General features: G+C 55.7%; 2 protein-coding genes across 5 annotated transcripts; one reads left to right on the top strand and one right to left on the bottom strand.

Annotated features, from left to right (window-relative positions):
- Window positions 1-75: 75 nt before the first annotated feature.
- NTMT1 (N-terminal Xaa-Pro-Lys N-methyltransferase 1) lies at window positions 76-6,804 on the bottom strand. 4 transcript variants are annotated; one of them, XM_019728810.2, is made up of 4 exons: window positions 6,647-6,804; window positions 2,667-2,880; window positions 1,604-1,856; window positions 76-908 (listed from the first exon to the last, which is right to left on the bottom strand). In XM_019728810.2, exons 2-4 carry the CDS (start codon window positions 2,826-2,828, stop codon window positions 652-654), a joined length of 672 nt encoding a protein of 223 aa, XP_019584369.1. In that variant the 5' UTR covers window positions 2,829-2,880; window positions 6,647-6,804; the 3' UTR covers window positions 76-651. The 4 variants fall into 4 exon arrangements, with proteins under 4 accessions (XP_019584369.1, XP_019584372.1, XP_074187273.1 ...); XM_019728813.2 differs by lacking the exon at window positions 6,647-6,804 and adding an exon at window positions 4,276-5,141; XM_074331172.1 differs by lacking the exon at window positions 6,647-6,804 and adding an exon at window positions 3,117-4,238.
- On the top strand, window positions 6,110-15,744 carry LG04H9orf50 (linkage group 04 C9orf50 homolog). The gene is given in 10 exon segments (XM_074331547.1): window positions 6,110-6,240; window positions 6,500-6,797; window positions 9,726-10,001; window positions 10,223-10,296; window positions 10,399-10,448; window positions 10,451-10,514; window positions 13,032-13,063; window positions 13,066-13,230; window positions 14,457-15,229; window positions 15,512-15,744. Coding segments are annotated over 10 exon segments (1,929 nt in total). The 3' UTR covers window positions 15,578-15,744.
- Window positions 15,745-20,595: the final 4,851 nt, after the last annotated feature.

Genomic DNA, 20,595 nt, shown 5'->3' with positions numbered 1-20,595 from the left:
GCACTTGGGCGGACGATTTTCAAGTAGCCAACCCTTGTCCCATAAAGTAAAGCACCACTTCAGACAGGCAGGGCCTTCACAGCACTGGGGTCACCCTTTTATTTTTGACTGGAAACGCCCGCCAAGAGCGAGGCCGCCGGCTTCTCCCCTTGTTGCAGGCTGTTGTGACGACCCCACTCAGGACACCAGGCCCCCATAGTCAAAGCAGACTCAGAGCGTGAGTTTCCCACCAGCCACTCCAGACGGCAGGCTGCTGGCAGCCCGCTCCTCCCCCAGGGGGTGTCCTCAACAGCCACGTTAAGGGAGCTTTTCTTCCTCTTAAGGCAGCCAGGCCTGTGGCTGGAAGGCCCGGTGGTAACGGAGCTCCAGCTCTCCGCTCCTGACGGATCACCGTATCCCCACATGGGGAGCACCAGGGGCCCTGGCGTGGGCGACGCACAGGCCCGCACTGCCCAGTCCCGCCCTGGGGCAGCAGAGCCAGGCTCCCACCTCACTGTCCACAGCGGCACCCCGCCCGCTGGGTCCTCGGGAAGAGGCTGTGAGTGGATGGCAGGCAGGTGTCCTGAGTGGCCCCCATCGACATGGAGCCTCTGGGCAGCAGCGGCACCAGCCCCCCACCCCTGCACTGGTCCCCGTCCTGCCGGCCCCTGCTCATCTCAGGGCGAGGCTGTACACGTGGTAAATCTCATCGGGAAGGTTCTCCTGCCGCTCCTGGGCCAGCAGGCTGAGGCCGGCGCTGCGAATGATCCTGTGCACGACCTCGAGGTCGCGGCACACGCTGCTGTCCACGTCGTCCAGGATGACGCCCTCCTGGGCCATGTTGTCTTTGATGACAATGATGCCGTTGGGGCGGAGGCCCCGCTGGCAGCGCCTCAGGAACTCAGCCAAGTGCTGATCGGTCAGGTGGCCTGGGGAAGGCAGGGGCGTGGGCAGCAGGGCGAGGGGCCGGCACACAGGCCGCCACCTGCCGCCCGCGCTGGCTCTCAGAGTCCTGAGGGGTTTACGAAACCCCGGGCTAGGAAGTCACCCATCCAAGTGCGGCTGTGAAGTACGCAGCTGGGATTTCGCCCTGACTGGGTGATTTCCAGGCCCTGCCCGACACCTGACAGCACAGGCCACCCAGCCTCCGAGGCCTGGGTCAGGGAATGTACCAAACAGTCCCCTCCCGATGTTAAAGCTCCAGACAGGCTCTGGGACCACAGCTACGGGGCCAGACCCAGTGTGTCCCCAGCAGGGCGCCGGGGAGGGACAGTGTTCCTTGCTCTCAACAACAGGGAGAGCTAAGGCTTCGAGTTTTCCTCTGATTAAAAAAAACCCTTTTATAAAAACTTCTGTCCACAGTCTTTGAATACAGTAAGTTACTGGTCGTTCACATTTTTTCAACAAAATGCCCCCCCCCAACGGGTTGCAGTGGGTACTGAGTTAGACCAAATCATGGAAGATGTACCTTTCAGGTAGTGTCCCAGGGTCCTGGGAGCACCGGGGGACTGGAGGGGCCCCACTGGCCCGCCCGCTGCGGGAGCACTGGCTCCAGGCCCCCGGGGGAGCCCCCAACTCCACAGCCAGAGGCTGCAGGACACGGGGACGCGGAGCAGGTGCTCACCTATCACCCACTGGATCCAGATGACGTCGTAAGAGTTCGGCTCCGGGCTGAAGTCCTGGAGGCCACAGCAGAAGTAGTTCCGCACCCTCTTGCCCTCCTCACCCAGGTAGGTCTTTGCCTTGACCAGGAAGTCCTCGGTCACGTCCACCATGTCCACCACTGCAAAGAGTGGCAGGAGCAGTCGCTTGGTGATCCTCCCAATGCCGGCGCCGCAGTCCAGGGCGCAGGAGGTGCCCGTGCTGTCTGGGCCTTCCTAAAACGGGAGGCGGACACTGTCAGCCAGGGGAGGCAGCCAGAGGCGCCCTGGCACTGCGAAGGGGCCGTCCCTCACGAGCCCCTGGAATCACTCAGATCTGGACCAGGCACAGGCTGGCAGCTGGCACCAGGGGGTCGTCAGTGGGCGTGAGCATGGCACATTCTTTTTCCAGGCCACACATTTCTGAAATGAAAGGCAGCGTCTACCTGAACGTGCTGACTAGAATAGGTGCATTCAGCTTCCCTCACTCCTGAGACCCATTCAAAGGACAGAGTGGAGAAGAAAATGTGAGCAGTGACAATAGGAGGGTCATCAGCGAACATGGGCTTTTAACAAATCTGGGAAGATGGAAAGGGGGTGGAGGAGAGACACCGGGCAGAGGGGTTGGGGCAAGCAGCCTGTGGGGCTTGGTAAGGGAGAGAAGAAGGGGGCAGGCCCAGGGAGGCTCCAGCCACGCAGATGCCCGCCTGGAAAGGGAGGGTCTCGCTGGGGGCCAGTAACCTGGAGCCTGCCTGCAGCAGAACAGCCCAATGTCCACGAACATGACCCGAGAGCAAAGGTTTCATCCCGGGTAGAACTGGACAGTTCAAGGGGAGACGACTCAGTTCTGGCACCCGGGAGTCCCCCAGTGCCTGTCTGGTAGCCTCGAGGCAAAGTCCACAGTCCACAACCCCCCACCCCACCCCCGTCCTTCCAGGCCTGGGTGGCAGCCACCGGTAGATGACCAAAGACCCTGCAGCGGGACACGGAAGACGTGGCACCAGCGCCACATTCTCTCCTCCTGGAGAGCACACCAGACCTGCCTACCCTCAGAAACCTCTGCAGAAACTTCCGGGAGCTGCTGATGTCGATGGCGGAGATGTGGCCGTACCCCCCGAGCATGCCGTCCACGGTCGGTGGGACTTCTTTCCAGTATGTCTTGGCCTTCGAATAGAATTGCTTCTCATCTTCTATCACCTCGCTCGTCATGCTGGCACCAACCACGTCTCTGCTAAGATACCAAACTCAGCAACAGCGCCTCCTGAATGAAAAAAGGCAGACGATCAGCCCAGCTGAGGACTCCGGGCTCACACCCTGCTTCGCTGGTCACGCACTCCTGCCTGGTGCAGAGTGTCCAGTGTCCCCTAATCTACTGCCACGCCTTGGAGATCAGTGCCTTCTGTCTCTTGCATTCAAGTCATTTTGCAAAGCTATCTTCATATCAGAGCAGGAGACGCAGAGTTCTGGCTTCTAGTTCTTTCCTTACTCTACATATACCTTGCTCAATGGCTTCTGACCCCAGGGTACAAGAGAACCCTGATCTACACTTAAGAGAAAGGACAGCAAAGTGAGGAGCCCAAGCCTCTTACAGTGGGCGTTCCTGTTGATCCTGGGAGGGGCCTGAGCAGCACCCACACCTCCCTTCCCCTCACTCGTCAGCAACAAGTGGAGTCCAGTCCTTCTTGAACAATGAGCTGGGACTTTGTGCCAGGCCCCGTGCTATGAACCCAGGAGATGGCCAGAAGGAAAACAGCTACAGACACAGTCACAACTGGTGGGGCAACACAGAAGCACAAGACGTGAGCAGAGCACACCCCAGAGGAACCTAACTCTGCTGGGGTGAGGGAAGGCCCCCCTGGGGAAGTGATGCATCAGCTGAAATGAAGGATGAGGAAGGCTCGGCTCAGCACACGGGCCGAGAAGACTGCTCCAGGAAGAAGAGAGCGCGCACAGAGCCCTTGCAACTGGAAACTCGAGGTCCTATGGGTCCCATTTAGGAGTTTAGATTTCACCCTAAAGAGCAATGAGCTTGAAAGACTCTAGGTTAAGCAGGGAGTGACATGAGAAGGTGTGAGTTTCTGGAAGACTGTGCTGGCAGCTGTGTGAACCGTAGGGGCAAGAGCGAAAGCAGACAGACAGGAGATTGTTCCCAGAATGGACAGAAGAGGACCACAGAGCAACAGCAGGGACCCTGGCAGCGAGCTCAGTCCCACCGCGCCACTCAGGACGGAGGACAGAGGAGAGGGGCCATTCAGCAGCTCCACACTCAGCCCGCCTGGCCACATCATGGATCTACTCTGAGGCACTGGCACTCCTCAACAAACGCTCACCCCGCATGGGCACTGTCCTAGTTGCTGTGAGCTTGTCAACAGAAAGTCCAGCCCCCTGTCCAGTAGGAGAGGCAGCAAAAATGGAACCCACTGAAACACAGGCGGAAACAATGAGGGCTCTCACTGAGCCCAGAAGTGCCGTGGAAACTCAAAGGATGGAGGAATCCTTCCGAATGGCAGACAGGGCAGCAGCCAAGAGGTGACACCCTGACATGTATCACTGTCTTTCTCTTCCATCACACATGGCATGTAGGTACTCAACAAAAAGTTCACTGCCTATTAAGTGAACAGAATAAATCTTTTCATTTTAAATAAATAAAACTTACCTGGCTGTACTCTCTCTGCCTAGCTGTTTGCCTTCCTTCCCCAGATGTAAGCTTCCTGGGCGAGGGTCATTACTTTGTACATCATTAGCCCAGCACGTGATACAAGGTGGGTGTTTGCTAACTGGTTGTTGAGTGAATCAAATAATGAGCTTTGTGCAGCTACAGCCATTTCCCACTTTTAAGAAAATCCCACCGACAAAAATCTGACCATTCAAAACTGGTAACACTGAAGGCCATTACCGACGATGTGATTTTTTGCTTTACCAAAAGCCTTATAACATGATTCCTTTAAATGTCAAGGTCCCCTGCATAATCTAATTTACAAGAATTCCACTTACAGGCAGATTCTAGGAATAAGCCAGGGAGGCACATCTAGGCTGGGAAATGGCAAGTATAACTTTGACATTTGTTCTAACAGCTGACTCATTAGTAAACATGACTCCTGGGGCCCTGTCTACACTTTGCTTCCCGGTGTCCAGACTGGAGTAGGCGGGAGGTCCCTAGGAGTCTGAGAGAACAGCGGGTTGTCAGTCAAACAGCGGGAAGTCCTCCACTCTGCCCAGACCACAGTGAGGAGCTGGGGAAGGGGCCTGGGCACATCTGGCTTTGTGTGCGCGCTAGGCTGGCGGGGAGGGGAAGGGAGAAAGCCTTTGCTCACAGTGAACTGGTAGATTGTGTCTGCGCATTGTTCGTGGTCATCCGGCCACCTCCTGCTCCCCCTCCAAGATGTTTAGGGGAACAGCTGACTGGCTGCCCCAGCTACCTCTCTTTCCCCGGGATCCACGGAAGAGAATGGTGTTTGAACTGTCACTGCCGTGCCTGGCAGTCATCCCATCCATGTCATTTCCAGGCTCTAAGGAAAAGCCGGGAAGCAACAGGAGGCCCAAGGCTGCCTGCAGTTACCTCCCTCCTCCTCGCAGCCTGCTGCACAGGGCCTGTTCTTGGATCTGTGTGACTGCAGTTGGACATATGAAAATGGTCGGGAGGTCTATGAAAAAGAAAGAGAAGGAAGGAGAAAGGAAAACAAACCGAAAAAAGCGGAGGGGAGGACTTTTAAACAAAGGCCCAGATGAACCAGGTCTGAATCCTGGCTCTGCTGCTCACCGGCTGTGTAAGCTCACATAAAACACTTGAGCTCAGGGACGTACGTTTCTTTATAAAATGGGAGCAGCAATACTGACTGTATGGGAAGGCTGTGATGATTAAATGTGGATAGAAAAGCAGACGGGGATCCATACAGTGCCAGGCGCACATTACCACAGATTTCTAATCTCTGTCAAAAGAGATTCCTGTCACTTCCTTCGGCCAATTGTGAAGATCAAATGAGAAAAATGCACTGAAGGGCCCCATACATTGTAGAGTGTTGGCCACACCTAAGGGGTTATCCCAGTTATGCTGGGAGGTCCATCCAGCAGCCACAAACAACTCTTGAGTCTGCAGGGCGGGGTGGGGACTCCTCAGCCTGTAAGCACAGAAAGACTGCAGATTTTGGAGATGCTGCCTTTGTGACTCTATGGCTCCTGGTCTCCACTGAAGCATTCCACATGTACCTTCAACCCCGCCACAGCCCCATTTACAGACATAAAAACCACTCCACTAAAGGAGTGGGGTGCCTTAAAGTACACACACACACCGGAAACCAGGAACAGAATGAGTTGGGAACCCAGACATCTTAACCAGTCAAGGCCCCAGCCGCCCAGGGCATCTCACTGGGCAAGGATTCTGTACATCCCGGCCTCTGCAGTACGGCCCTTCCCCAGGGGCAGGCCTGACACCGGCTGTTTCTATCCCTTACTGTGCAGAGAAACCAGGGTCCTGAGAGATAACACAGTCGATGGGCAGCAAGGCCTGGGCCTTTCGATATGACAGCCTCTCCGCAAACACCCTGACCTTGGCTCCAAGGGCTCTTGGCGGATTGTTTTTTGAGCGGCACCGGTGTCAGGCCTTTAACCGGCTGGGTCCAAGGTGAAATGTGACAGCAACTCCTATGCAACGGGCACCGCCGTGTGCCCGTCTCTGAACTGAGCATTTTACTGTATCCTGGCACCCACCCTCCGAGTGGGTGCTCTCCTTATCCCCGTTTCTCACAGGGGAAACTGAGGCTGAAAGGGGGAAAGGGGGCTTGCTGCGGCCCAGGGACCGGCGGGAGGAGCGCTCGGCCCAGGCTTTGGGTGCCCCGGCCTTCCTCCTCTACCCCCACCCGTGGCCCGGGTCAGACCCACAGACCTTCCCAGAGCGCGCACGTGGGGCCCCGGCCGATTCGCGCCGGGTCACGTAACGAGCCGGGGCCTCAGGGCGGCGAGGCAGTTGGAGGTCGAGGCCTCACCTCTCCCGGCGGCCGCCGCCCCCTACTCCGCCTCGCGCTACTCACCCCGGGCGGGGCCTCCCGGGACCCGGGAGAAGAGGATGGGGAAGTGGAAGGGAGGACGGCGGCAGCGAAGACCCCACAAGCCCACAACCACCTCCGTCAGACCACTGCCAGACGCGACACCTCGCGGCGCGCGCTGCCTTTGTCCGCACACGTAACTTCCGGGTGCGCCGAGGGGCGGGGTCACGGCTGGCTCCGCCCCGCAATTGGCTTGCCCCGCCCATAGGCTTCTGACCTAGCTTGACATTTCTGTCCCTGGAAGGACGTCCCAGACTTAGAAGAGCCGCAACACCGACCCTCTCCCGCCTCCAGCACGTGTACCAGTTCATTTGGAGGGTTTAAGGCTGGACTTTTAAAAACGAGTGTTCTGTGGGTTTTCTACTGGGTAAAAAGAGGGGGAGCCTTATTCCTCAAATCCCACCCATAACAGTAGTATCTTAATATACAGATCCAAAACGTAAAGAAGAAAAAAGAAATACCCTTAGCCATGCCAAGGGTTTACCACCCCAATCAAGCAGAACAAGTCCATGAATTTTCCATTCCAAAAAGGCTGCCCTTCTTTCGGATCCTCCCATATATAGAAATTCTTGAGCGTCCCTGAAGCACCTTGATGGACATTTGAGTTTGCAGGTATGTAGACCTTGTGAAGTTCTTCAAGCCTCATTCTCCTCTTCTGCCAGACAGATGTAATAATTAGTCACCTTGCAACGCTCTGACGGTTAAATTTGTGGGATATCGCACGGCAAGCCCTCAGCCCTTAGCTTGTAGCTCTTACAACGAAAACATACATCCTAACTTCATTTTTCCTAAACTGATATCCTAGTCTTATTGACAGTGCCTTCCTCTGGGCGTTGCACACAGGAGGTGCTTAAAGTGTGTTTGCTCTAAAGAAGTGAAAACTATGTGGGGGCTGCTGAAAAGTCCCACCTGCAGCGGAGTCCCCTAAATCTATGTCCATATTATTTGGCACCCTCTCTAGAATACTCCAGGTGAGCCTTGGGTCCCTTCCCAAGCTTCATTTTCCACGTTTCTAAGGGAAGGGGATAAATCCTCAGTGTCTGTAATCTTATTTGAGGGCAGCTCTGAGCTTAGCTCTTTTAGGGGTGCCTAAAAATCCACCCCTACCTTTTTTTCTGTCAACGGAAGAGGAAGTCCTTTCCCTACACCTTCCATCCCTGGCTGAGGCTGAGGAGTATTTGCAGAAATGGAATACATAGTCTGTGGTGCCTCCTCCGGGCAGACGCCTTGTAATTTAAATTACAAAGTCTTTTTTTGTCCATTTTCAAATTGTAAAATTATACCATGCCAGTGAAATTGCTGGTCCAAATTACCCGTGTCCCCACTCGAATTTCACAATACAAGCTTCTTCCATGCCCCTTGCCAAACAAGAGTCACACATGGGGTACAATAGTCCATTTTACCATGGTGCCCTGAGAAAGGTCCAGCATCGCACAGCACACAGAAGCAGATCAAGGAGTTGAAATTGATTCTCTTAGATTCCGGGCCTACTGCATTCATGCTGCCCAGCCTTCCAGTGGAAGTTCTACTTCCAGAGACATCAGCCTCAACATACCTCACATGGGCCTCCCAGATCTGGAGCGGGAAGCTGAACCCTGGGCCTTCCATCCCTGATTTGGGCCTGACTGTCCTGGTCAGGAGTTCCACCCCTCTCCCTGCCCCCTTGTAACTGCAGCCTTGGCAGCCTGTACAACAGACCCTCCCTCTGTCCCCAGCCTCAGTGCCCACTGCTCCTCACATGACCTTGGGTGAGGGGCAGGTCACAATGAGTCTGAAGAGGTCCTTAAGGCAGCAGGGAGGGGCCAGCAGAGGGACCAGGCCAGGAAGATGGGCTCCCCCCAGTACCAGCCACCTGTAGGGGCCTCTAAACTCACTGGGACCTTCTTTGGCCCGGCCCTGAAGCCTCAGTAGGGTGCGTATGTCACTAGGAGCCAGCTCATAGCTGACTGCATCTGGGAGTGGGGTGTGGTGCGGAGGAAGCAGGCTCTGAGACCCCAGTGTCAGAAGCTGGGGGCAGGTCTGGGGCTCTCTCTTATAAAGGGGGAGTTTGTTAAAATATATGTGTCTTGGCCCCACCCCAGACCTTCTAAATCAGAATCTGGGGCATCTGTATTTTCAACAAGCTCCCCACCCAAGGGGGTCCGAGGTCCCAGCAGGAGACAGATGCTGAGCAGCTTCCAGGTTTCCTAATTCCCAGGGGACCAGGAGAACAAGTGCTAAAACAGTAACAGCCTCCAGGACTTGACACCCAGACGTGCTAAGTGCTCTCTACCAGGTCGTGCTCTCTACCAGGTCGGTCGGTATTTCACTCTTACAAAGGAGCAGGTCCTCTGTTATCCCCATTCTGCAGATGAGGCCACTGAGTGGAGTTCATCAGTTGGCTTGCCCCAGGTTATAAAGCTATTAAGTAGTGGAGCTGAGACTAAATCCTCAGTAATAATTTAAAAACCATCATAATAATAGCAGCTTGTGTCTGTTGAGCACTTACGACAGTGCCTGACACTATTCTAAGCCATTTACGTGTGTGCTCGCTCAGTTGAACGTCACAGCAACTCAAAAAGGTGGTACTCTTACCGTCACCATTTTCCAAGGGAGGAAACAAGAGGGTCGGAGAGCTCTAGCCTAAAGCCACTCAGTGCCTGGCGAGCCAGAGATGTTATTACCCCCAGACCACGGTTCCCCGCTCTGGGCACTATGGCCGGGGGCTGGCCTATGCTCTCCTCTCCACTTCACACGGCACCCCCTGCCCCCACTGGCGTGAGAAGGTCCTGAGCTGAGCGCAGGGTCATTCACGCGGCGGCGTCTCCCCAACCCCCGCCCCCAGCAGATGGAGCCCGAGGGGTTCCCCAGCAAGGGCGATCGCGGAAGGAGAGACCCTCTTCTGCCTAGGCTGCCTTCACATGAGCTCCGACCAGCCGCTGGAGCAAAAAGATGGGGGGACTGAAGGGCCTCCGGGGGCGGCGCCGAGGGGTGGCAGGCCTCCAGCGGCGAGTCGCCCACAAAACCTGGGGTGGGCGTCTGGAGCACCGTGCCGCGCCTTCCCGCCCTGCCCATCGTGCCCCAGCCGGCAGCGCCTAACAGGACAGGGCTAAGGCCGCTACTGCCGTCGCCCCTGCTCTGGGCCAGCATATCCCGGACACTGGGGTCCCAGCTCCCCAAATCCGGAGAGTGCGAGGTCTCCTGGAGGGGCTCGGCCAGGGAGGCCCAGGACTCCTTGGGTGCCCACCTAGGAAAGGTCCCCTCTAGCAGATTCCAGGAGTTCCTGTGCCAGATGGGGGCCCACTGCGTCCAGCAGCCACAGCCACCGAGTGACGCCCTGCTTAGATCCCCAGGGGGCAGGGCAAGGGCGGGGCTGAGTCATGGGTGGGTGGGGCCCACCACCTTGCACAGAACCACCCTTTGAGGGCGGGTTTCTCATTGCCTCAGTGGTAAGGATGAGGAAACTGAGGCCCAAGGTCATAAAAGTAGGAAGACCCTAGTAAGGACTGTCCCCAAGCAAAGGTTCGTAACTATTTCCACCACCTCCTGGCTCCCGGCATCCTCAGAATCTCAACCTCAAAGGGGTGTGTCAGTCAGAGCACGGCCTACATCCTCCGTCCTCCGCGTCCCAACTGTTCCTTCCTCCTAGACCTGAGGTAAGTGTCGGTGACCTGCTGGTGGGGACAGTGTTGTCACCGACGCTCCGAAGGTGGAGGACCCTGACCACTCATGCCAGATGTGGCCTCTTTGTCTTCAAGGGGCCAGACATCATACTTTCAGAATAGTCCTAAGGAGATTTTGCTCCATCAGTACCTACCCTGGGGCCGCTGAGGAAAGATCACGCACGATTGACCAAGATCAAGAAGGCCAACTAGCCAGTTATGGGAGGATGAGGGTAGGGAGTGGAGAGAAAGAGCATTTCTTTCCTTCCTTCCTTTCCTCTGTCTCTCACCTATCTATCCACCTATTCTTTCACTTATTCATTCATAATCCATCCATGAATCCACCCATCCACCCACTCACTCATCATTACATAGACTTATCCATGAATCAGGTTTTCTCCCAACCCGTTCAAGGATCATCCATCAACATCCATGAATCCATGGATCCGTTAATTGGGTCTTTTACAACACAATCATAATTCACCCATGAATCCATTCATATATTCGTTTTCCCATTCACCCATCCATCCTTTCATACACCTTATCTGTGATCCAGGTCTTCTACAACCTATTCATGAACCTCCATCCAACCATCCATCTATCCAGTCAGTCATCCATCCATTCACAAGCTCCCACAATTCTCTCCATCCATCCATCCATCCATCCATCCATCCATCCATCCATCCATCCATGAATCCAATTTGTAGATCAATCCTTTACAAATCCTTCTATCCACTCATAAACCCAGGATACTATTCATCTCTAATCTAGTCATGCAGCCATCTACAAGTGCACATACCCATCTACATAATTATTCATTCACCCACTCGTACATCTACGCTTCCTCCTAAGACCCAGTCCTTCTACTCAGACCTTTCCTTGATTCACCCAGCAGTTCATCCGTCTGTCCACCCGCTCACCCACCAGTCTTCAGTCCTTTTACCCATCCCATCACTCATTCCTCCATTTCTTCCTCTAACATTTATTACATTTTACTCTATGTTAAATATTGGGGGCAATAAAAAATTAGGGATGAAGGTAGGAGAGGAGCCTGGGCATTAGGGCTCACCTGGGCCTCGGTGCTATAACTCTAATGGAGGAGGGAAGGAATGCAGAAAAAATTCCTCCAGCTTAAACAGGGGTGAAGGGTGAAGAGCATTGCCCACGAGTTGAAAGACCAGGGAGAGTAAATGCACAACATACATGCCATTCCTTCTCGTCCTGGACCCATGACAGATGGTATTAATTGATCACAGCACTTTTCCCCACTGAGCCTCAGCACCCTTCCTGACACAGTGCTCCAAGCAGACACCACTGATGGATCAGAGTCGGTGCCAGAAATGAAACACATTTGCCAATCCAGGAACTTTAAATCAATCAGGCCAAATAAACACATCCCTTCTCACAAGACATAGCAAACACAAGTATGGAACTCATGGTCTCAGATGTCAGAGACCTCAGGGACAGACACATTCACAGTGTCCCATATTCAATAGCCAATCCTTGAGCACGTTCCCACGTGTGAAATTCCCTGGTCGGCCCTAGAGGGGAGGGAGACTCCAGGGTGCATTAGAACAGGTTCCAGCAGCCTTTGAGGAGCAGCTGAGATTTCAGACCCGTGGGCAGAGCTGGAGAGTGCCTTGGCCTGGCCCGGAGGCCAGCACCGGGTGGCCGTTGATACGCTGACCACTGTTGGATAAGTAGGTACGATGTCCGTAGCCAGGCACAGTCTTGGACACTTAGTGGGCTGATAAAAAGCACCCCCTTTGGGCCCACACAGATGTGTGGTCAGGTACATGGATGCAGATGCAGCAATATGCATATACTTCAGGTCGAGCACGGCATTTATGAATGACGGAGCCGTGGATGGATCAGGCAGGCCCTCCTACAGCTTTGCCCTTGCCACGGAAATTAATAACAATAAATGTAACAATAACAGATTCCCTTTAGAGAGCACTGGCCCTGGACTAGATGCCTCATATAAGCAATTTGGTGCTCACCATACTCTTTCAGGAGGCTATTATTGTGCCTATAATATAGAATACATAGTTTAAAGGGGAAAACTGTGAAATGGAGACTTGAGGGCGTCTGCTGAAGGTCGCGCTGCTGGGAAGGGGCGTAATGGAGACTGACGATTATAACAAGAACAGTTCCTAGTTAGAGATGTTCACCCCTGGCCCTGCAGACCCTCAGCAGGCCACTTTGCAATCCATTTTCTCTCCACACAGCTCTGTATGGTGGGCGTGACAATGATCCCACTTTACAGGTAAACAAACAGAAGCTCAAAAGAGGCTTGGAACCCAGGACTGCCTGACTCCTGAGTTCATATCCTGATTCTCTCTGCTGAAGTACCTGATATATAAGTGCCGGCTCTGGAACCAGGATTCAAAGTTTGGCTTCACCTCTTACCAGCTGTGTGACCTTGGGCAAGTTGTAAAACATCTCTGTGCCTCAGTTTCCTCATTTGTAAAATAGGAGCTTGGTGGGATGCTGAATGCTATGCTTGGTCCATTGCCTGGCAGGCAGGAAGTACTCAGAGAAGGCCAGCTGCTGTGTCTGTGTGTCTGTCAGAATCACACAGTGAGCTTGTATGGTGGATGTGTGTTGTCCAGGTGGAGTAGGGGCCTGGGGGCTCAGTTCCCAGTACAGCCCTCCCATGTCCCTCTCGCCTTTTTCAGCAGGGCCCATGGTATACAGGCCCCTAAGTTCAAGACCATTCTCCCCCACAGCTCCTCTGGGGAAGGCTCAGGGCATCGCAGGCGTATTGTCCATTCCGAGTGTGTTTTGCTGAGGAGACCCTACGGGATATGGCGCTCCGCTATTGGGAGCGCAGCTGTGCACAGAGCAGACAGGATGGGGAGCCCCGGGACTCCAGAAAGTTCCAGCCTGGACCTGGGAGAGTAGAGGCTGCGGCCCTGGGTCCTGGAAGTAAGGGGCCAGCCTGCAAAGACCAAGAGGCCACTGACCCTGCAGAGGAGGTTCCTGAACTGGCCTCTTGAGAGGATGTCAGGGTAACCTTCAAGGACCACGTACAGGGAGCGAGGTCCAGGAGAAGCGTCCCAAAGCAGGTGGCACCAGGCAGCAGCCACAGTGTAGGCCCAGGAAACAACAGCTGCCCAGGCCTGGCCACCAATGAAGGACTTCTTGCTGCCAAGGCTTCCCACATGCCACACCTGCCCACCTTGGAACTGGCACTCACAGCCTCCTGAACCAAAGTCTGCCCGCCACACACACAGCCTCCAGGGGCTGGAGAAGGTGGGAAAGCACCAGAAGCATCTTCTTCCCAAATGCGTGGAGGCAGACGTGCATGAGAAGGTGCCCAGTAAATTCCAGAAGATTAAAACACTCTCCCGGGGAAGGTTGGCACCACCTGGTCTGGCAAAGAAGCTGGGAACCCTAGGCCTGGATTTCCCAGCAGAAGTTTGCTCTCAGCCCTTTGGGGATGGATGTGATAGTGTCTGTCAGTTTGGGCAGTTTCCAGTTTTTCTGGTGTCAAGAGGCAGGCGGGAAGATCACGTGTCCTTGCTCTGGGATAACCTTTCTCCATCTGCCCAGACTCTTCTCCGTTCAGGATCCAGCAGATCCCAGAGCCTCCAACACTCAACAGCCTGCATCTATTTTTTGAGCATCTATAGTTTCAGTTTCAGGAAACAGATGCCCCAAAGCCTAGCTATGGGTAAAGCCTTAAAAATCCAGAACTTTCGTGGATTCAGGAGGGACCCTAGCCAGCTCCCGAAGAGTCACAGGCAATTGGAGACAGAAGCTGTGATTTTGCCCAACTTCTGGTTGTCTGATAGGAAAGTGAAGGCCCTGAGAGCAGGTGACACAGCAGCCAAGAAGAGAAGCCAGAGGGGCCCTGGCCACTCTGGGAAACTAAGGAAAGGAGCTGCCCCAGAGAAACAGTTTCATGCTGATGGCAGTTGGCTGGCATGAGAGAACTTTCTGGCCAGCTGCTGGTCATGGGAGCTGTGGTTGCACCGCAGGGTGCCTGAGTGGGGCCTGTGGGTACTTCTGAGCCCTTTCCGTCCTCGGGGTCCCTGACCTGCCAAAAGGGAAGCTGTTGGACAGGAAAGAATTCCAGCCCTCAGAACCTCCCTCCATCCCCACAGGAGTCTCAGCATCCTCTCTTGGACGTTCGTGGTGGGGTGACTGACCTTCCCACTGTGGAAAAGGGGGTTCATTTTGGGCTGGAGCAAGAGTGGGTATGGGGAGCACAGACTGGGTAATAAAGGCAGAAACAGTCACAAAAGATAGTTTTAAAATCGGAGCCTTCTCTGAAGACAGCCAGAAGGAGCTGCTGGGCAGCCTTGGGTTTCCATGGAGACGCTCTGCCCGCCTTGCCTGTGGGGGAGGGAGGGCGTGTGTGCCCCCTCCTGGGCAGAGCTCTCACCATGTCTTTTCTCCTCCAGTCCAGCGGCGCATCGAGAACGGGCCAGCCACCCAGTCGGCAGCATGGGAGCCGGTGTTTGACAGTGTTGAGAAATGGCTGGACAGTTTGCCCAAAACCCTGTATCCCAGGGCCGAACAGGAGGCCGAGGCCAGCTCCCCGTTCAGCTGGGACTGCCTTGACTTTAAGGCTCCTGGAAGGGAATGGGATTCACGCACACTTCCGGGGCTCCCCCTCCTCACCCCACAGACCTCCCTGTCCAGCAGTGGGCAGTCCGAAAGTCTGGGCCTTGAGGGCTCTGCCAGCCCCATGAGTGAACCTGGGCCTTGGGGTCCATGCAGCTCACAGTCTCCTGTCCCCCTCAGGCCCATCCCAGAGCTGCAGGGCCACCTCTCTGAGGACACCTTCATGAACAGCAGCCTGTCCTTCACCCCCAGCACCACCACCCAGAGGCAGCAGACAGACCTCAAAACCTTCCAGGGCACCCACAGCACCCTGGAGCAGGCGGGCAAATCACCCTGCTCCTGGAACCAGAAACTGGTGAGTACTTGCTGGCAGCCTGCAGCCACCTGGGTGGCCGGGGCACCGGGGAAAGCCTCCCTATACTCTTGGCTAAGGGGTGGACTCTCGAGTTGGGCTGCCTGGTTCAGATCCCAGCTCCGTACTTGCAGACTATCTTTTTGTTTTTCACTTTCATCTGTAAAATGGGGTTGACAGCAGTGTCTGTCCCCTGGCACTGCAGCGTAGAATGCCCCTGAGCCCTGGGCCCATCTCTCACCTGGAGGCCCCACAGCACCCACTTGGTACCCCTCTTCCCTCTAGGAGTCCTTCCTGCCCCGCTTGTTGCTGCACCCCCTAAGGGATACCAGCTCCGCCTGCCTTCTGTAACACGGCAGCAGGCTCAGCAGTGAATGGCCACTGGAGGCCAAGCCCAGGCATGGACTTGGGCCAGGGGTGAGGAGAGGCCTTCCGTGCCCCGCAAATAAATGCACATCTCATCCTACAAGCCTCTCCAGGTTCCTGATTGCTGGTCTCCAGGGTTCCTGGGCCAGGGGATGAAGGGGGCAGAATCACAGCTGGGAAGGAGGCTGGTGGGTGGGGACGAGGCATCCCCAGGGGTCAGGGCTTGTTCCAAGTCGAACTTTTCTGGAAGATGGGAGACACTGTCACGCAACTCAAACCTGGGACCAAGGCTCTGTCAATCTGGATCAGCCCACACATGAAACAGCCACCCGCCCTGACCTCTGCCCCCAGCCTCCATCTTTGATGGAAGCAAAGGCTGCTGGCAGACCTTTCACTATAGGTAAGGGCATCCTGATTCAGGCTGGGGAAAAAGAGCCCTGTGTGTGCATAAACGTTTGTCTTCTGTGTCCCCCAGGCCATGCTCACACCATCTGGTCCCTGGAGGGCAAGCATCTGGCTGTGCTGGGGTCAGGTGTTTCTCTCCCAGCCATGGGGGGAGGGCAGTGTTCAAAGCCTCCTGGGGAGGTGGTGAAAGACTGGATGGCATGTACTGCTTGGAGTTTATCTGACCACTGCACTGACCCAGCAGTGCCACTCCATACGTCTGCCTGCTAGATGTGGCCCTGCCACAACTGTGTTCCAACCCGCTGGACAGAGTTTGAAGGTCCTAAACTCGTTGAAGCTGGGGTTTGGCCTCAACCTCTCTCCATGCCCAGGATCCAGGTCTTTATCGCCACCTCCCGGCCAGTGAGGAAACTGCCGAGGAATCCACCGCCAGGCGCTCTGATGATAGGAAAAGGGTGGGATTTGGGCTGGGCAGACGGTGGGGGTCTTTAGGGCCAGGATGGCTTGTGGTTGGGGGAGACCGGTTTTGAAGGGGTGCCCTGGCTTCAGAAGAAAGGCGACAGATCCAGGCACAATTTGGACAAACCTTGTGAGGGATGGGCTGGGGGCAGTGCTACGACCCCCTTCACAGGGGGCTGGAGTAGGATTTCAATCCCTGGGATGACCTTTTCCCTCCATCCCCTTTTCTGGACTTTCATGCCCCTCCCCCACAGAATTTCTGTTTCTTGGAGAGCCTGTGGGTCTCAGAAGAGGCCCCATTCTACTGCATCTCCTCCCAGTGACCTTGTGCATCCCACCTCGCCTTCTCCGAACCTCAGTTTCCCCTATCTGGTCGCCGGCTGCAGTGCCGCACCATGTCCACGCGGGGGCAGTGTTGGCCAGGCTTTGGCGCTGCCCGGCGCAGCTGAAACTTCTCTGCTGGTCGCTGAAGGGGTCGGAAACTTTTCCCGTGGCGCGGCTCTGGTGTCGCCCGCCTCTGCGCCTCCCGCCCCGCACCAAGCGGCGGGCCCGCGCCGCCTCCTGCCATCTGCATGAGTCTGCGGCCGGACCGTGGGGGAGCGGGGGGTGTCCCCAGCCCCCCGACTTCTCTTTCTGGCCTTTTGTTATTAAACCAAAACTGCTAAGCTTTGAAGGCGCTGTCAGTAGCGAGCACTGAAAATTGAGTCCCGAGTGCAGCGCACAGAGGCGGGGAGGTGGCTGGAAAATCCTTGCCTCCGTCTGCCCCCCGTCCCCCGCCCCGCCAAAGCCAAGCACTTTCCTCGCGGCGTGGCTGGGGCAGAGGGCGGGGGCGCCGGCAGGGACCGACCGAAGGGGTGGGGGAGGGGGGGACTCGCCACTCCGGTCTCCTGCGGAGGCTAAGGAAGGCGGCGATGCGTGGTCTTGCACCCCGGCTTCCTGAGAACGAGTGACGACCCCCTTCCCCTCCCTGCTTCCTTCCGCCTTGTTGCCTCCCATCCCATCACGCCCCTTCCCCATCCCTTCATTTCTTCTTTCCCTCCCCATGATCCTCCCTTCTCCCTTCTCTCCCTTTCCTCCTTGACAAACAAGGATTCTGTGTCAAGAGGACCTTGAGCGTCAGCTCTGAGACTCTCATCCCACTCACAGCACAGACACACCACACACACACACACACACACACACACACACACAAACACCACGCAGCAAACACCATACATGCACACACTTCAAAGACGTCATACACAGAAACACATACACACAGATACATGCACCACAAACACACACATACACATAAACAGACCCACATCACACACCTAGAAATACCACAGAGGACACACATACATACCCTCCCATAGTTAGGGTGTCCCAGCAACCCCAGCCCCCACATTCTGGGGCCCACCTGCTGACGTGGAGGCCACAGATGCCCCTCACCCCCTCATACCCATCCTCTGTAGGTCTGTCCCACAACATGCCCCTCCCCCACTGTAAGTAGAGCTTGAACTTGAACATGGGGTGACCTGAAGGAGGGTGAGGAAGGAGGGAGGGAGTGCTGCAGTGCTGGGATGGACCCCTTTACAGCTGTTTCCAGGTTCTCAGTCTTTTACCCCTTCCCAGGACTCCCAACAGGGTCCTTTTCCCTGGTACATTTCCACTCAGGCTGGCGGGTGGCCAGCCCCTCCTGGGCTCCAGGGCACAGCATGGCTGGAAGGCTGGGGAAAGTGGCTGTGCCTCAGCTGGAGCTCTTGCTCCCCACAACCCCAGGACCTCTGGGGGGGTGCAAGGCAGGTATACCCCCACACCGGTCTTTCAAGTTCCTGTCTGCCCTTCTCATTCTGAGCAATCATAGTCCCCACCCCATTCCACTCCCAACCTAGCCCATGGGCAGAACTTTAACAAAATAGGGTGGAGGGCAGGGGAGCTGGGTCTAGTTTGGGGGTAGGGGAGAGAAGAGAGAGGAATGACTCCCAACCCAGATCAGAAGGAGGTAATGAGAGGGACAGGAAAATCACTGCTCCTTTCTCGTCAGTTGTCCTCACCTTACTGGGCCTCTCCACCCACTGGTAAGGGCATCTCCTTAGCCCATTTTCAGATAAAGACGCTGAAGCCCAGAGAAGTTAGGGGATCTACCTGGACCGTGTCCTGCATCGTACCCAGCCTTCAGCCACACACACAGGCATTCTCTCATAAGCCCCTCTTAGTACATTCGTTGTTGGGGAAACTAAGGCCCAAAGAACTTTCTTAAGGTCCCACAGTTATTAAGGGTCAGAGTAAGGATTGAAGGTCAGCAGGAAGAGACCAGTGTACACCAGCACCTCTTAGAAGGAGCCCATGTCTCCTGCTGAAAGGCAAGCGGGGTGCTCTGGGAGAACCTTTCTGCCCCAGGGCCCATTTTGCAGCATGTGGGGCACCTTTGCAGCAGGAAGAACCAGGGCAAGGCCAGGAAGGGAGGTTTACGAGTATTTAGAGAAGGTAGAATTTGGGAAGGCTGTGGAGACTGGCGGCAGAACAGCAGGAGCAAAGGGTCATGGAGGCAGGAGGCCTCAAGGTTTCCTCGAGGGCGAGGGCTGGTTGGGACGCATGGGGAGTGGCAAAGGCAGTGCTGACTCCACTCAGGGGCCTGCGTCTGGACGCAGAGGGGCGCCACTAAAGATGTGGAACCCCTGTGAAGCCAGCCTAAACAGGGCTCCGGGCACGTGGGCTGCCCTGTGGGCTCATCCACTTTCATTCTGCAGGCAGTTCATTGAGCACCTACTGTGTGCCACATACGTGCTGGGCCCTGGGCACACGGCGGGCACCGGAATGACCAGCCCTGCCTTCAGGAGGCTCCAATCTGGTGGGGGTCATGGACTCAAACGGGCAATTCCAGGACACAATGACATGCTATGATGGGAGGCCTGGGGCTTTGGGGACACAAAGTGGGGATCCAACCTATTGCACAGGGCATGGGGTAGACACCTGGGCCTTGCCCTGACAGTGAGGTGGGGGCATGGTCAGATCTAGACAGAGGAACAGAAAGCATGGGAAGGGAGGTGACTGCTGCAGTACAGCAACAAGGTTGGTGCCACAACTCCTAGCCTGGGCCGGGGTGAACAGGGGCACAGGAAGGCTGTTGAGGAGGCAGGGGGGCTGCTGGCGTTCCCCTAGGCAAGACACACACACACACACACACACACACACACACACACACACAGTGGGCTGCCCACTGCTCGTTCCAGTCCCCCTACCTTTGTCTGCCATTTATCTAACTTCCACCCCCCACCCCATGTCTTCCCTCTCCCTGACATTTCTGCCTCTTTGGGTCTTGTTGTCATTCTCTCCCCAATATGCCCTAAGTGACAGATGGTCTGCACATTCCAGGGGCTCCTGTCAAAGGCCATCAAACCCCTCCATGGAGACAATGCATGCTGCCACTCCAGACAGCCCCACAACCCTAACCAGGCTCAGGAAAGGGGGTAAGACTGGTGATCATTGTGCCACATGGGCCCATTGGAGCCAGCTTTGGGCAGCGTCTGAGCCAGAAGCAGAGATTGGACCCACCACGTTGGGCTCTGGAACCCTCCTGAACAGTGGCACTTGGACCCCAAGATCAGCAGCCATCTCCTGAGTAGTTCGTCTGCCATCTCCTGTCGTGAGGCCTTGGGGACCCTTAGTGACTCACCCGCCAAGGTTTCCACAGTGTATTTTCTGCATTTGGCAGCTCTGGGAACAGCAGCGATGCCCCCAAGCTCCCAGGGAGGCCCAGCTGGGTTCTGGCCTGACTTCCAGCTCTCTGAGACCCACATGCTGCGGGCCCAGGCACCTCAAGGACCCAGACTGTGTTCTCCAAGGTGAGATGCTCACAGCCATTCTGTAATGTTAACGAGGGCGACCAGGAGTCCATGTGAGCAAGACAGACCTGGGCCTTGCCCTCACGGAGCTCAGAGTGCAGCTGGGAATCGCAGGAATAATGACTGACGCAAGTACCATGTGCAGACATTGGTCTAAACACTGCCACACTCAGAGCTTGCTTACCCATGAAGAAGGGCCCAACTCTGTGAAGTAGGCACTGCCCATAACCCCATGTTACAGATGAAGAAACCAGGGCACAGAGAGGCTAAGTCACTTTCCCAGGATCACACAGCTGAGCTCCAGATAAGAAA

Source organism: Rhinolophus sinicus, linkage group LG04 (genome assembly GCF_036562045.2).
Source record: "Rhinolophus sinicus isolate RSC01 linkage group LG04, ASM3656204v1, whole genome shotgun sequence".
Classification (NCBI taxonomy): domain Eukaryota; kingdom Metazoa; phylum Chordata; class Mammalia; order Chiroptera; family Rhinolophidae; genus Rhinolophus; species Rhinolophus sinicus.
This window is presented reverse-complemented; position numbering and strand designations above follow the sequence as displayed.

What these genes read in the sequence shown, in the direction of transcription:
- NTMT1 (XM_019728810.2), bottom strand. Translation starts at nt 2,828, where the DNA reads ATGACGAGCGAGGTGATAGAAGATGAGAAGCAATTCTATTCGAAGGCC. An exon ending in TTCTGCAGAGGTTTCTGAGG is followed by an intron (nt 1,857 to 2,666) that starts GTAGGCAGGTCT and finishes CTCCCGTTTTAG; the next exon opens with GAAGGCCCAGACAGCACGGG. An exon ending in CTGGATCCAGTGGGTGATAG is followed by an intron (nt 909 to 1,603) that starts GTGAGCACCTGC and finishes TGCCTTCCCCAG; the next exon opens with GCCACCTGACCGATCAGCAC.